At 32.7% G+C, this 17394-nt stretch overlaps 1 protein-coding gene across 1 annotated transcript in view; it reads left to right on the plus strand.

Moving 5' to 3' along the window:
• LOC145256351 (sphingolipid delta(4)-desaturase DES1-like) overlaps nt 1-11594 on the plus strand; it is a 77095-nt gene extending 65501 nt beyond the window's left edge. The window contains exons 2-3 of the mRNA XM_080115168.1: nt 703-1445; nt 10600-11594. Of these exons, the coding sequence (XP_079971294.1) occupies nt 703-1445; nt 10600-10752 (896 nt within the window). The 3' untranslated portion in view covers nt 10753-11594. The remainder of the gene's footprint in view (nt 1-702; nt 1446-10599) is intronic.
• The last annotated feature ends 5800 nt before the right edge of the window (nt 11595-17394 follow it).

The following is a 17394-nucleotide window of genomic DNA, read 5'->3' on the forward strand; positions in this document are numbered from 1 at the left end:
GATTTCAAAGATGTGAGGTGGCATGATGTGGCCCTCACTTGAAACCACACCAAAGATAATAACCATGGCTGGAAACCCTGGGCACATCTGTTATTCGTAGCAATCCAGCAATGCATTTTGAGGGTGCTGGCAATGGTCCTGTTGTCATAACTTGGATCGGTAGAGAACATGAGTTGTACAGCATCGCATCTCCAATCTCGTTCGTTGAACATTTTCCTTCTTTCAAACATGATAGAAGGCTCCTATTGCTCTTGGGATCTGGCCTACTAGTAGATGGTCTGCAACAAAAAAAGAAAACTGGTTTACATCAAACGGAAATAGAATCAGGTCTTTTCTAGGGCAACAATTTTATCGTTCCACCCTGTATATAAAATGATGTCGACCAGATTTTAAAAGTTGAACCTAAATAGCATTTAAGATAATGTTATTGGCAATAAACTAATGTACTTTGCTACAATTTTATTTAAAAAATACTTTGTTCCAATAGGATGTTAATGCGGGGATTCTCTTCACCAAACACCTAAAAAGAAAAATCAGCTAGGAGAAATAATTATTCTTTTAGTATGAGTTGGCATCCTTTATCTGAACCTAATAAAAGCGAAATGGTCATAGGGCATAAAAATATTTATAGAACAAATTTTAATGTAATTGCTGCATTACTTCGGCATCACTAATTTTTTTTTTTTTACTTTTCTTTCACAGCAAAATATCCTCAAGTGAAGAAGCTGTACGGTCCCGATGAGAAGACGAAGTACATTGTTTTGGCAATGGTGCTGGTGCAACTAGTCGCCATGTTTTTTGTCAAAGACATGTCTTGGATGAATATCCTTATTCTTGCCTACTGTTTTGGCGGTGTCATCAATCATTCTATGTCCCTGGCCATCCACGAAATCTCCCACAATCTTGCCTTCGGAACGAAATACATCTTTGCTAACCGCTTGCTTGGTATGTTCGGAAATCTACCCCTCGGAGTGCCTGTATCAATTACCTTCAAAAAATACCATCTGGAGCACCACAGGTACCAAGGCGACGAAGAGAAAGACGTCGACATCCCAACTCGTTTAGAGGCCAAGCTGTTCACCCGCACATCCACAAAATTACTCTGGGTTATTTTGCAGCCTTTATTTTATAGCCTACGACCCTTCTTCATGCGTCCGAAGCCGTTAGAAAATTTGGAATTGATGAACATAATTGTCCAGTTTAGCTTTGATATTTTGGTCTATTATTTCCTCGGGATAAAGCCAGTTGTCTATATGATAGCTGGAACGCTCTTGGCAACAGGCTTGCATCCTATGGCCGGCCACTTCATCTCTGAGCATTACATGTTTAAAAAGGGATACGAGACATATTCATACTACGGCTGCTTGAACGCTATCACTTTTAACGTGGGCTATCATAACGAACATCACGATTTCCCGTTCATTGCTGGAAGCAAATTGCCAGAGGTAAGACAATTTTTTTTATCATTTTAACTAGTAAATTATGTGATGCTAACATTACTATCGTTGTTACGTAGATATGATGCCTATACTACGCATTATCTGGAATATATAAAAATATTTAAATAGTTGAGAAATTGGTTGAATCTGAGTTTTTTGGCTTGCCTGTTCACGTGTGATATAGTTGCATTTAAAAACTTCTTTAATTTGAATAATTAAATCTATATAAATAAAACGGACGTATGTGTGTGTTTTTAAATATTTAACTGATAAACTCTTAAACTACTGGTCACATAACACTGAAATTATCAGGAAACAGTAATCATACACCATGGTTGATTTATACCCAGTAAAATCTTTGTTTGGATGGATGGATAACGCGTACTGAAATGTCAAGTTGAAATGCAAAATGTTCATTTCAACCTGCCAGCATATTTCTATTACTTTTGCACATGCGCAAATTCATTCATTGTTTGAAGTGGTTTAATTTTAAAGCTTTATTTATCTGTTGATAGCTCAAATGGTAGGGAATGTAGCTGGAGCACTGAATGTTTTGATTTTGGTTCTAACTAATGGCACTCAAGTCATTTTTTTTTTTTTTTTTTTTAAATTTTGAAATCAGTGCTAAAATATATATATATATATATATTCAATAGATATTAGGTATAATATTCAATAGAGAATTGGCTCTGTAGTAATAAATACAAAAATCTGCATGAATTAAAATATATTTAAGTATATTTTACGACTGGATAAGCATAGGTGCCCCTTCACAGCTAATTTATTATATAAAGGACTATTTTAAATTAAAACTTTAAAAACTATTCAACAAACACCCGCAAAGTTGGTTCTTTATACATCTGGAGTTATACAGATATATAATCTGCAAAATTAAAAAGATTTATATCATTTAATATTATCCAGATGTACACTCATCTTTTAATTTTAGCATGAAAAGGGAAGTAACTATGAATTTTTTTTTCCAATAATTTCCCTTATGCCAACTTGAATTGTGTGTGGGTGTGCCCTGTGAGGAATGGGCTGAGGAAGAAATACAGAAGGATAGCAGTTATATTATACTTTTATTCCAAGCAATGCAGAGTTGCTCTGCTAGTTTTTTCTTTGAGTCAATTATCGCTATAACTTGACATTAACATTTTCTATCTAATATTAAATTGTTTTAAATTATATTTCCTTTAAGATTTTAATATTCAAACGATAATGTTTGTAATGCTTGCACATTTCATGTTTTAATTGGTAGCAGAAAGATGGAAATAGTGGTGGCGTCGTAGTAATACTAGTACAAGTAACGTCAGGATGATAAAAATAAATAAACTGTCAATTTGGAAACTACAGAACGTTATAAAAATGGTAACAGGGCTCAGGGGTGGGATCTGAAAGTACATAGTTTTCCTCATTAGCTGGAAATGGTGAGTGAACCTATGTACAATTTTAGGACTGGTTTCCTAACATTTTCGCCTTTTGCTCTTCTTCAGAAGTTTTGTGTTGAACTGGGGGAATTTTGAACCTAACCCTTTCTGAGAACCGTAACAAAATTTTGAACCAAACCCTTTTTGAGAACTGTAACAAAATTTTGAACCAAACCCTTTTTGAGAACCGTAACAAAATTTTGAACCTAACCCTTTTTGAGAACTGTAACAAAATTTTGAACCAAACCCTTTCTGAGAACTGTAACAAAATTTTGAACCTTATTCTTTCTGAGAACTGTCGCAGAATTTTGAACGTAGCCTTGTCACATTGTTTCAGTTACTTTGCCTGAGCGACACGGTGGAAATGGCAAGGGCATTGGTTAAAGAATACAGATTATCTTGATCTTCCTGGTTCAATTCTTAGCAAAGGCAGTAAGGCAATCTAACATGTTAATTCAAAAATAAGTGGTGATTCTTTTGTTAAAAATAAAAAAATATAAAACTGGAGCTTGTTAAATAATTTGAGGACATATAAGATTAGAGACATAAGTTTTCTAGCTCAGTAGCGAGAGCCCACCTTTCTTGCAGCAGCCTTGATGCTTTTTATGTATTTGCTCCAATTCATAGCAATCGGTGGTTGAAAAGGCTTCTCATAGTTGTTCAAGGAAAGGAGCTTTGTCTTAGTAGCAACCATTTATCAAAAACATCACTCATGGAATGTGAGGACAAAATAAGGGAAACGAAAAGTATGAGGCTAACAAAAGTAAACCTAATGTTCACTTTCTATTTTTCTGAAATTATCTGTTGTGTGTGGAAATGGGATTGTGATAAACCAGCCAAACTTACGCACACAAGCTACTACGTTATTTAACATTTAATAATGATGATGCCTCCGTTCAGTCTCAAAAGACAAAGGATACCCCTTGTAGGGGCAGCTGCACATGTAATTGTACCTATTTACTATGCCTCCCCACGGGACAGTTAGACACCAGGGTCGTTTTTTAACGTGGAGAAAAGGTACAAAAATAAAAATTGTCTCAGTCGTGAAGGATTTCTCCTCCACCGAAAGAGAACAAGAAATAGAAGTGCAGCATCTGAAGAACAGATACTACACTTTGATCTTGTCCCGAAGGACAAATTGTAAGGCAAGGGTTGCGCAATCTCAACCACACCTCTTCTGAATCAGCACTGCTTGAGTCCAGTGGCAAGGAGAAGTCCAGGATGAATGGAAACGATGCCAAGATAAACGGAGAACACATATGGCACCTGGAAGACCCAAATGGTTACCCATTTAGTATTGGCCAGGTTCAACATTGCTTAACTTTGGTGATCCAACGGAGACTGATGTGTCAACATGATTATGCGGTATATTAACATTTAATAACATTTAATATTGCTGAAAAAATCCTAATTGGATGGGGGGGGGGGTCGTCTGAGTTTGAACTCGCAAATTCTTATCAACTTAAATAAGGGGCGGGTTTCTCATTCGCAGCTAAATGTTTACACAATTATTTGTCAAACATATCAAAATGGACACTCAACAAAACTTGTCTAAACAAAATAGAACATCTTTTAGAATTTCATTGATACCAATCGCAACAAAAGCAAAAAAACACACACACATATATACATATATATATATATATATATATATATATATATTAAAACATTAAAATTATAGAATAAGATCAAACATTTCTAATGAAATGTTAAAAAAAAAAAAAGTAATAATTATGCAAATCAAGTATTTAAAGTTCTGTCTTTATGATATATATATATATATATATAAGTACTCTGGCAAGACCACAGTGGAGACAACTGAAGCAGCAAAACTGACCTATAGGACACTATATGTAGGCAAATTTAAGCATATATTTTTGTTTTGAAAATATAGTTTTTTGTTGTTGATTTTTTTTTTTTTTTTTTTTTTTTTTACCAATTGTCATAAAATTTTAAACAGAGAATAGTATTATAATCTTCAAAAAGCCTGCAAATTTTCATGTAGTTTCGTCACATAGAACCAAATATATGAGCATTTCGATATTCAATTTGGCTACCAGTACAGATATATCCATAGATACACCACCCTTTTTGGCAATTTTATAAGTTCCAAATCTCAGTGATTAGTGGGCTATGTGACATTTGCCCTTAAGGTTGCACAGTAAAGGAATCATCCAGAGCTTATTTTTGCCATTTTTTTACAGCCATAAAATGTTTCAATCATAGCCATTTGTTTTCCTAGTTTTGCATATGAATTACAAAAATATCTAATATTTGCTCAAAACCTCTGGTCTTGATGAAGGAGAGACTAAAACTTTCTGCTATGGTTTCAAATGATCTGAAATAACAGCAAGGGGAGACTTGATACTAAATATTTCTCATGTTATATCTCCTCTCTTTGGCTTTCATACATAAAGTAAATTTTAGTGTATAAAGATTATTTGATACTGGAGATATTCATAATCATACCCTATTTTCAAAAAGGGGGAGATATAACATATGAGAAATATTTGGAATAAAGCCTCCTCTTATTTCAGATCATTTGAAACCATAGCAAGTTTGTCTCCCCTCCATCAAGGCTAGAGCTTTTTTGGGGAGGATATATATATATATATATATATATATATATATATATATCTCTTTGCTGGTTTGACTATGCCTTTCAACTACACCCAGGTAACTTCATCCGTGAAGTCATTAATCCAGCTCCACAGGCTGGAAGAAACATCACGGTGGTCAACTCAAACTTAGCTCAGGATAATGAAGCAGGATGCTGAACTGATTCTTTACAGAGTCCGTCATTAGAACAACAAATGGCTAGCACTCATAACAGAAGCAACTTTAAATCACTGGTCAGCCAGTGATTGGAACATGGTAAATTTGTTGGAAAGAGCTGGCTCAACCGACCTTGATTATTATATTGTACCCAATTATATAGCAGTGATTTCAAAAGTTTAAAAAAGATGACTTGAGTGCCATCAGCTACGAGTACAATCCAAATCATTGAATTTTTTCGACCGGTCCAAATCCATCAAATGTTTTGAGTCTGTTGACTAAAAATTGACAGTAGTTGTGTAGACGCATGCATGCAGACATGGTCACCTTTATTTATAGACTTCAAAATACTATCTATATATTGATAGGATAACGTGTGTATTATTTTGTGTGTCACACTTACATCAGAGTGACTGTCGTTTAATTTTTATGGACTTTCATTTCTTGTAATAGTTTCACCAAGAATTTTTCATAAGTTTTAGTTTCAGTTTCGATTATAACTGAAGGAGCTCCAGTTACTTATTTTTTCAGAAGTTTTGGTTTCGATTCAAGCTGATGCACCCAAGTCATATGGATATATATTTTTTTTTTTTTTTAAATCATAACTTTGTAATATATAAAAATCGATAGAACATTAACTCTATAATATATATGAAATTTGCAAGAACTAAAATATATTTAAGGTTACCTTACGGCTGGCTGTCCAACCCTGCCAGCTTAAATACTTTTGCAGTTTTAACAAAGAGCTTCAATAATATCAGAGCGTTTCCATTTACACTGAACATCTACAGAATGCCAACATCAACAAGAGTGCCATGTGGAATTTTCACAGGCCCCGCTAGTGTTGTATTCTTAATGTAAATAACAGTAATACATTCGAAGATAATATATAGAAATGACAAGCATCTGGCCTTGACCTTTACTCCTGATCTGAAATGGAACACGTACATCAAACCTGTTGCCAAGGCTGCTGGAAAAATGGTGGGATTCTTCTATCGATCCAGTAGATATCTCGCTGCTGATGCAATTCTCTATCTATATAACAGCCAGGTACGTCCAAGGATCAAGTACTGTTGCCACATCTGAGCAGGAGCTGCTAGAAAGGACTTGTCCTGCCTTGATAGAGTTCATAGTCTAGAGTTTGATAGAATTCGTAGTCTCGTAGATGTCTTTTTCTCTTTCCTGCAACCTCTATCTCAGAAAAGGGATGTTACGAGTTTGTCTCTGCTTTAGCGTTATTTTCATGGCAAGTGCTCGACTGAGCTTCAATCTCTGGTCCCCACCCCTCGCCAAACTTTCACAAGAAACACACATCTAGCTAAAAACACTATCAATAATCCCCCCCCACTCTTTATCTATGCCTAAACCTAAACGTAGATTCCATAAATAAAGCTTCTTTATTAGAACTGCACGCCTGTGGAATTGTCTTCCATTTTCTTGCTTTCCAGCTGACTACAATCTGATTGTCTTCAAGTCCAACATAAACAAGTTCTTGATGACCCGTTCCACTTAAGTTAACAAATTTACCGAATTTCCATTACTAACAATTACTATATTGTCCAATTGACTACTTTACACTCTTAACTCTTATCCTCGAGTGGTCACTGGGCCTTGATAAGTGGTGATGCCTATGTAAAAAAAAAAAAAAAATTAAAATAAATGAAAAATACGTTTTCATTTCGATTAATAATTGTGACATTTAGAAATAAAAAAAATATATAGAAGAGATATTTAGTTTAAAGAATACTTCGATATTGATCCTTATATTGATCAATATTTTTGATATAATTAAAGAAATATTTGTAGAAAATTGGAAGGTTCTACTTATAGACACTGGTGATAAGAACTACTAACCAATCAAATAGAGCCATGTTCTGCTAGCAACCAATCAGAAACTGGAATTGCTCCATAAAAATATTGGATATTTTAGAATTCCTGCACATAATTTTTTGTGTTCACATAAGAAAGATCTTTGCTCTTTGTAAATTTTAAAGTTTAAGACTTATACAGATAAGCTACTCATCGGTGACTCTTCATCTCCAGGACCTATACAGATTAGATACCTATCGGAAACTCTTCTGGAATTAAACATGGCTTTCAATTCAAGAGATTATTTAAGAAGGAATATATAGATGTCGAAATTACCATAGAAATTCCAAATTGTTTAATATCATTGACTTTATATATATATATATATATAATTTGTTGATATTAACTATTAAGGTTATTAAAGTGATTTTAATAAAATAAAAACAGAAATTATTAAACCTTTCTTAAAATGTGTATTCATTTAAATTACCTCCCCTGAAAATTAAATGAACCAGAAAGATAAATGACACATTAGTAAGAATTCAGTAAAGTGCGAATGACCTTTCTCATTTCAGTTAATGTCAAAAAGCGTAGAGAGCGAGCATGACCTACTGCTCTTTCGTTAGCAATAAATACATTTAAAAAGAAATTTTTTTTCTCGTTAGCAATAAATAATACATTTAAAAATATTTTTTTTTGTTAGCAATCAATAATACATTTAAAAAGAAATTTTTTTTCTTGTTAGCAATCAATAATACATTTAAAAAGAAATTTTTTTGTTAGCAATCAATAATACATTTAAAAAGAAATTTTTTTTTTTTCAAAAATGGGAAAATTTTAAGTTTAAAAATCTATAAATATAAAAGCGAAAATGTTTGTATGTGTGTTCGCTTTTTCTGTGTGTCTACAAAAGGCTTCTTTCAGAGAAGCAGTCGCTTGCCTAACAACTTTTTAAAACTGTTTATATCACATGTAAATCGTAATATCTCAGTTGTCAACGGAGCTCGCCTGTCTATTTAATTTGTTCGACTTCGGGAAGATAAATATTCAACAATTTTCGCTTGCCGCATGTGGATTAAGCCTTTTCCTATAATTAATTCTGGCAGCATTTTCCGGTTTCCCCCTACCCCCCGCATTCCGCAGTAAATGAAATGCTACTCTGCAGTCAACAGTTGACCTCATTAAGTCATTAAAATGTGCACCAACCAAATCTAAGTAATTAAATTCAAATGCGTTTCTGTTGGTATGTCGCAGTGGTGCAATGGTTAATGTCGCACGCCTTTTTTCACACTTTAATTTACAATTTTACCTCAAGGGTTCCAGTTCGATCCTCATACTTACCTACCAAAACATTTTTTTTATTATTTTAAGGGGGGAGGGGGACGAGTATTGACAATATTTCAGTTTTGAAGGTTAAGATAAATTAGATTGTATTGTGTGTGTGGGAGTAGCAGATTCAGGTAGGTGTGGGTGGAGATATATGGATACAGGGAGGGGGAGGTGGAGAGAAGTTTTTTTTTTTTTTTTTTTATGTGGGGGTCACCACTTATCAAGGCCCAGGAGCCACTCGGGGATAAGGGTTATTGTGTGTACACTAATCAGTGGGATAGTATCATAGTAATAGTTCATCAGGAATTTGTTTGTGTTGGACTTGAAGACATCCAAGTTTAATTCAGTGGGGGAAACAGGCAAGCGGCAGAGAGTTCCACAGGCATGCAGTTCTAAGAAAGAAACTTTGTTCATGGAATCCACGTTTTGATTTAGGCACGGATAAAGAGTGGGGAAAAATATTGACAGTGGTTTCAGCTAGTCGGGTGTTTTTCGTGAAAGATTGGTGGGGAGGGGGACCAGAGAATGGAGCTCAGACGAGCACCTGCCATGGAAATAACGATAAAACAGAGACTGGCTCGCAACATCTCTTCTGTGGGAGAGAGGTTGTAGGGAAGAGAAAAGGTCACCCCCCCCCCCACACACACACCAAACCACAAAGTCTATTTTGTACTCTGTCAAGGCACGATAGACTGTTTTTAGCAGCTCCTGCCCAGATGTGGCAGCAGTACTCCATCCTTGGACGTACTTGGCTTTTATACAGATAGAGAATTGCATCATTAGTGAGATATCTTCTGGAGCGAAAAGAAAAAAGGGAGGGGGGAATTTCCATTTTTAGGTTTTAAATTTTAACTGCCTTTTGCTTGTTCAGTAAGGTATATTAAGTGCTCTCTCTCTCTTATCTACTTAATATACCTTACTGGACAAGCAAAAGGCAGTTAAAATTTAAAACCTAAAAATTGAAACTTCCCCCCCCTCCTCTCCTTACCCCCTCCCTTTTTTCTTTTCTTTACCATCTTCTCTCCACTTCCCCCTCCCTATATCCATATATCTCCACCCACACCTACCTGAATCTGCTACCCCCCCCACTCACACACAATACAATCTAATGTATCTTAACCCTCAAAACTGAAATATTGTCAATACCCGTCTACCTTACCCCTTTTTCTCTCTCTTTTTTTTTTCCTTTCGTATTTCTTAAAACATTCTTCCTAATACTAACAACCACTTCTGTAAGGTCTGACGAGGCTGTTGGATCGTAAACATGGTCCAACATCTGAAACATATGTAACCAAACAGATAAAATGGTAATAAAAAAAAAATAAAACATATATATATATATATATATATATATATATATATATATATATATATATATGACTACTTCATTTAATCACATGAATTAATATACAAAAATATAATTTTATGCATAAATTTTCAGAATTTACTTCAACAGTGCTCAATACAAAGGTAAAGCTAAGTAGTAAGTTATAAAAATATATGTATGGCAATTAAGCTACACATATTTTCATAACTTACTATATATATGTATGTTGTTTGGGGGTTTATATCTCCATAGTTTGCTTAAGAGACGCAAAGATGGCAAAGATCACTGCTATTGTTTTTCCTCAAAGAAGTTTATAGATATCTTATTTTGATAAAATAAAATCATGTTTTAAGAAAATTTCAGTCTCTTTTGTTTCATTAAAAGGTTTTCCAACTTTTTCTATGAGAAATACACACACACATTTATGGATTTAAAAAAGTTTTTGTACAATTTACTGAAAAATTCAAAGTGATATTATTTTTATTTTCAGCTCCGAAAAATAGCGCCAGAATATTACGACAACCTTCCATGTCACACGTCATGGGTGAGGGTTATCTGGGATTTCATCTTTGACCCGGACATTGGCCCTTATGCCAGAATAAAACGTCCAGCAGCGAAAATTGATCAAGAAAAAAAAAAATAATCTATCACCAAAAGTGACCAGATTTAATTGTTAATCAAAAAAAAAAAAAAAATCAATTTGAAAATCACCCCTCCCTCCACATACATTTTTATCTCCCTTGTTATTTTTTATTTTATTTTTTTTTTTTTTTGCAATTTATTTTATTTTTATTTTTGCAATGTATTTTTACCTGTGAATTCAAATTCGCTACCAAAGATTACTCCTATTGCAAAAAATGTTTTACAAGAAATTGTACATCTTTAAATATAACTATTCCATTTATTATACGAGACAAATCCAACACCATAGCTGAAAAGATTAAACCAGTTCTGCTGCAGGCATCACAGTTGCCTTCAAAATCCTGCTCCCATTCAGTAAAGTTGTGCTCCATCTCCGTTCGGACCCCTACGCATTTGGTATATGGTGCATGGTGTTTGACTTCAACCCTGTAACATGAAGTTTGTACAGCCAATAAAATGAATCTTTTAAAAATATAAAATAAAAACAAAAAAATACATTAAAGCTCTCTCTCTCTATTCGAAAGTATTTTTGTGGCCATTTGAACGTAGTTCAACCAGCAGTAATGAACCTATAAATTTTAGGTTTTAAATCCCCCAGGCCTACCTTCAAGCATTATTTCTTGAAAGAAAAGTACAAAGAATGTTTTTTTTAAATTTAATTCTTTATAGCGGTAAGTTTTGAATAAAAAAAAAAAAAATAAAAAAAAAACGCCTGATAAGAGAATGTATGTCTGGGTAGCAAACTTTCTATTGGATATCATTTCCTAGCAAAGAATACCCCCCAGCAATGTACTCTTACAATTATTATATTTTCTTACAAATAAAAATAAAGGAAATTTCTAATTGACGTTTTGATGATTTTATTTCCAAATAAATGTGGTCGAGCAGAAACGGTTCTCCATCCCCCCCCCCCCTGGATGCATAATTCCCATTTGCTAACCTTGTTTTGCGTAACTCTAAAACATCAGATCTGCTCCTCCAGCAACCCAAATATTTTTCTCAAAAGAAAAATGCTTTCTCCTTGAATGTAAAATCGTGCTACCTAGACTAAATAGACAGAAAGAAAAGCAAACTATTGGTAATGTGGACGCGCAGCATCAGCTAATGAAAATTGGATATTTATGCAGAATAAGGACCATGCTATAGTTAGAATTTTCTGGGAAGTTTTCTTTTTTCACAAACGTGATTCAATTTTTCTAATGACAAATATATTTTCGTTGTTATGAAGATAATTCAATTATTCCAAAGAAACTGGACTGAACACTTATTGGACAATTTTTTACCAAACTTTAAGAAAATTAAAATTTTTGTCAAGGAAAAAAAAAAGTTATTTGAAATTAAGATAAATATTTTTCTTATGTGTGTGGACGCTTCTCACCCTATATACTCAAAGAATTTTTGATCTACAGACTTGAAATTTGGTATATAAGGTACTCAGACAAGTGAAAAACTTAATTTCTATTCATTAAAAAAAAAAGTCACTAAGGGGTCAAAATTGACAAATTGGTACATGGGCATCATCAGATTTTTATCTGTTTGCTGACTGTTTCACGAATGCATGAATCGTTCACATTACAGATTACTTTAAGAATAATTAGGTTTAAAAACACTTTTAAAGATTGTGTCAAGCTGGCTTAATGGTTATTGTACTTGGCTCACTGTCTTTAGGTTTTGGTTTCAATCTCAGCGCAAGTTTTATTTTTTTCATTACTTATGAGAAGTGAACTGTTTAGAAAAACAAAGCTCACATTCACATCTTTTCTTTTTCCTTTTTTTTTCTTTTTTTGACTTTATTTTTTTATTTATTTTTTTTAAAGGAATTTAACTTTGTTTAATATATACAGTATTTTTGTTTATAATAGATAAGAAATCTACATTAATTAAAATATAATATTTATACATATTTTATGACCGGGCAATGCTGGGCGGCCTATTGGTAAATAAGCCAATGATAAATGTTTTCTTAAATGACGTTGGCCGCTGTGATTTCATTATCTCAGCTTTTGCCATTTTTCAGCATTTTATATTAACTGGATCAAAACTTCCGACAATAGCACGGTCTTTATTCTACATAATTCGCAAAAATTGTTCCGGGATAATCCCACTATCTGAGGATGAATCTGGTTATTTTCCAGAGCATAACTTGATCGAACTGAATGTTGGCATTCTAAAATGCACGAAACTAGTCTATAACGTGTAACATTTTTTTTTGTTTCTTTTCAAACTCTGGTGCTTTACACGCAAGCCGGTGTATCTGTTTTCTTTTAAATTGTCCCATTTTTTTGTGTGGATTCACCTAACAGTTGTGGATGCTTGGAATACCCATGTATTGTAATAACAAGTGGTTTCTTTTACATAGTTGATAGCAGTTCCGCTTTTAGTAATATCATTACCTTTTGTATTATATTGTAGCAGTGGACCAAAAATAGTTTATCAATATATATTAATATTAATATATAATTAATAACCAGGATTTTAATTTCTATAAATTACAAAGATTGTAGAAAAAAGCTAAAAAAATTTAATATTTTAATTTGAAATGCTACAATTTTTTTTTTTACAAAGTCAAAGCAAAAAATACTCTGGGTGATGTTTGAACTCGCAACCTTTGCAAATACAGTGTGCTAACTGATTAAACCACCAGGGTAATTAGGAAATGGTGACACTATTAAATACATAGGCCAGAATGGATGTTCGGCTGTAATAACACTAGCTCTCAATGAGAGCAAGTTCAGATTTGTTTCTGTAGATATTAGCCATCGTTTTCAATTCGAGATATATAGGTTCAAATATAAGAATTGTTGTCACTATATATAAGAATTGTTTAAGCATTGTAATCTAGATATGTATATCTCAGAGTTCTTTACTGAAAACTGCTCCTTTAAGAAATCCACTTTCAATTAGCCAATGAAAACACTTAAAATATGATTTACTAGTGATGAGCATTGTAAAAATGTTAAATTTTTTTGCCAGGTGTTATAAAACTTTCCACGGTCATTCATAAGTGAAGGCAAAAAAGTTTCTCTTCCTTTTATTTATGAAATTTTCTTTTTTCTTTTAAGAATACAAATCTGTAATTGATGAAAAAGATTGAATTGTATATTGTTGTAAAAGATGAAGAGAGGGCTATACTTATATATATATATATATATATATATATATACTGAGTAAAAAGATCAATAATTGCAAATTAAAAATCAGTTTCGAAAGGAAAAAATAAAATCATAATTATTGCAACCATTCAGAGACAAGATACAGCAGCATGTCCAAAGATAGACTGACTGAACTTCAAAAAATTTTCTAATGGAGTTAAATAAGGAATATCTGCCTTACTTACGACAAAAATGCTAGTTTTATTTTGGTGTCTTAAACTTGCCCCCCCCCTTCCTATTTTTTTGCCGATGAGATTATTTTCGAAGACAAAAACCTTTCTCAATTATTGTCAATAATTATTGTCAATTTCAATAAAATGAACATCGTTTCCGAAACGATCATACAATCGAGTTGATTTTGTTTTTTTATTTTTGAAACTGATTTTTAATTCATAATTATGAATCGTTTTACTCAATATAGCTCTATGATACATATACCTATTGAGCTTATTATATATCTACAGTACTATGGCCACTGTTCTTTTAAAGTATTAATACACTAAAATAAACTCTGCTCTTTAGACTCCAGGTCTAATTTCCTCTATAAAATATATATGAAATGAATAAATCACAAGCTTATATTCCAAATTTCATGATGTTTGGTATAAAAAGGGAAATATAAGTGAATAAAGAATATTTCGATACACACATTATATCTATCTATCTATTATATATATATATATATATATATATATATATATATATATATATATATATATATATATAAAGCTTCTACAACACTTCTTCCATATAGTAACAACCGTTTTTGTAAGGTCTGACGAGGCTGTTGGATCGTAAACATGGTCCAACATCCGAAACATATGTAACCAAACAGATAAAACGGTAATAAATAAAAAAAATAAAACATACACACACACACACGTATATGTATATTAAATGAAAGATAAGAAATAAGTTATGTTATATCATCAAAATAATCGGGGAAAAGTTGAGGGATAATTTCAGAAAAAAAAAAACTCTTGAAACCATATTTAAAACTCTTCCGGCATATTTTTAAATATTACCTACACACATATATATATATACTACCCTTACATGTTGTACCTACTTTTAATTACTCTTTACCATGTTATCCTATTCCTTCACTCTCATTTCATATCCAAATGTCATTAAGCCAGTTTTTTCTATATTTGTATGTTGTATAATTCTGGCCTTTCTCCTTTTCTGATGAGAAGCATTTAGCTTTGAAATGCCATGACCTTAGTTTTTTTTTTTCTTAAATTTCCCCTTAACTTTTCCTTACTGTTCTGATGATATAATAAAGTTATAACTTTTATTCCTTATCTTTCATTTAATATTGTTTGCTCCTCTTAATAGTGTTGAGCTTTTCTTATTTTGATAACATGATTATTTTATATTCAAATTTATCAAAATGAGTTGTTTTTTGTTTTTTTGTTTTTCTAGGTCCTAGTACATACATTGCTATCATACAAAGTAACTATTAATCCTTTATGACCTAAATTATGATGTAGATAATTAAAAAATATATTTACTGCTAATTTTAGTTAGTTTAAAGGGTAATAATACTATGATTGTCTTCAAACTGGAAAAATTATAAAGTTCAATAAATAAACTAAGATTTATTTGTACATTTCATAAACTTAACTTGATTATTATCCATAGTGCTTGAAAAAAATGTTTATTACAACAAACGAAATCCTCCACTCTCTGAGACAGATGGCGGCATACTGAATATAAGCAATGGACAGTTGCAATCTGCAAGTATCTGAACTAATACGTACAAGGCGTGTTTGAATCAATTCTCACTTTATTTATGCCGTTATATTCATTTATTCACGACTGAATGAATTAATTCAACCAGGTCATAAAGTCTTAAATAAAAACTACTTGTTTATCTTGAATACAATAAGGATTCTAAAAGTTTGCCTCTTGGAGTACCCCCCCCCCTTTTTTTTTTTTTTCTTAAATACAGCAGTCCATCTAGGAGTTTATGTCCAAGTCAAGTTGCCGCATTGGTTCTGATCAGGTAACTGAAGTTAAGCAATGTTGAGCTTGGAGAGTACATATATGGGTGACTATTTGGGAATAAATGGTGCTGAAAGTAAGCACTCCACCCGGGCGTATAAATGGATCCCAGCTTTTGTAGAAGTCTAACCGGTGACAGACTAGCGGCCTGTCGAGGGAATGGCAGAGGCGGCCATTTTTTCTATTTAATGCTGCAATCGGGAATAACGACTGACTCTATAATCCTTCACTTTTAAAAAAAAAAAATTTTATTTTTTTTTTTTAAATAAAATCTGTTTATTTTTATGATGAATCTAAATCAAATATAAAAAATTTTTACGAAATAATAAAAACAAATATAAATGCAACAACTTGTTTTGTTTTATTTCTAAATATTTTTTTCTGTGTTACAGGATGAGTTTTCTGTTTTATTATTTTATTTTTTAAATCTTTTTCGGGCACTGTCATTCTAAGTGATGGCATGGAAATCCATATCTCGCCACTTGACGATAAGATAAACACACACATGCGCGCGCACTCAATATCCGCCTAGAACAACCTTCCCACCCCTACAATATGGTCAATACCTTCAAGTAAAAGACTTGGCAAGCCACCCGCATGTAAACCGAAACTTTTTCGGACACAACCATTTCAAGTGAAGGCATGAAAATCTATCTCTCTCACTGCTTGACGATATGTTTTTGCTATATTTTATGGAATTCATTTATTTCTAATCCATTGCAACCCTGCTAGGTTTTTTTTTATTTTTTCTTATCTATTTCCTTTGTCTGCAATTGAATTTCATCACCTCCACCGACCCTTACCCTGAAAAAACGGTGAAAAATCATGATGGATTAACTTTCTATTTTCAAACTGCAAAAACCAATACTTTTAACGCCATTTTTTTTTTTTTTTACCCCAATATACATTAACGATATTTTATCCTTAGCACAAGCTATTTCTTCAAAGTCAATTAATATAAGAAAAAAAGCTGCTTATAATGATTACGTAAAATACATTCCATGAACAAAGCTTCTAAGAAGTGCACACCTTTGGAACTCCCTTCCATTTGCCTGTTTCCCAGCTGACTACAATTTGGTTGTCTTCAAGTCCAACATAAACAAATTCTTGAACTGTCCATTTAAGTAATCCAATTTACCAAATTTACACTAACTTATACGATATTATCCCATTGACTACTGTAGACTCAATAGCCCTTATCCTCGAGTGGCCAGTGGGTCTTGATAAATGGTGACCACCTCCATGTAAAAAAAAAAAAAAAAATTTCTGAATTTATTGAAACGAGAATTTATCTTTAAATGGTAGAGCGCAGAATTTATTAAGTTTTTTTTTTTTATTTTTTATTTTTTTTTTTTTTTATTACATTTTCACCCCAAACAAGGCAAATTGCCACTTTGGTGTAGGGGGCTACTATCAGGGGCAACAACTACTGGGGTACTATGTAGGGATTTGGGCAGCAAGGTGTCGGTTCACGTTACACTTGA

Source organism: Euprymna scolopes, chromosome 32 (assembly GCF_053919585.1).
Source record: "Euprymna scolopes isolate OS-2025 chromosome 32, ASM5391958v1, whole genome shotgun sequence".
NCBI lineage: Eukaryota > Metazoa > Mollusca > Cephalopoda > Sepiida > Sepiolidae > Euprymna > Euprymna scolopes.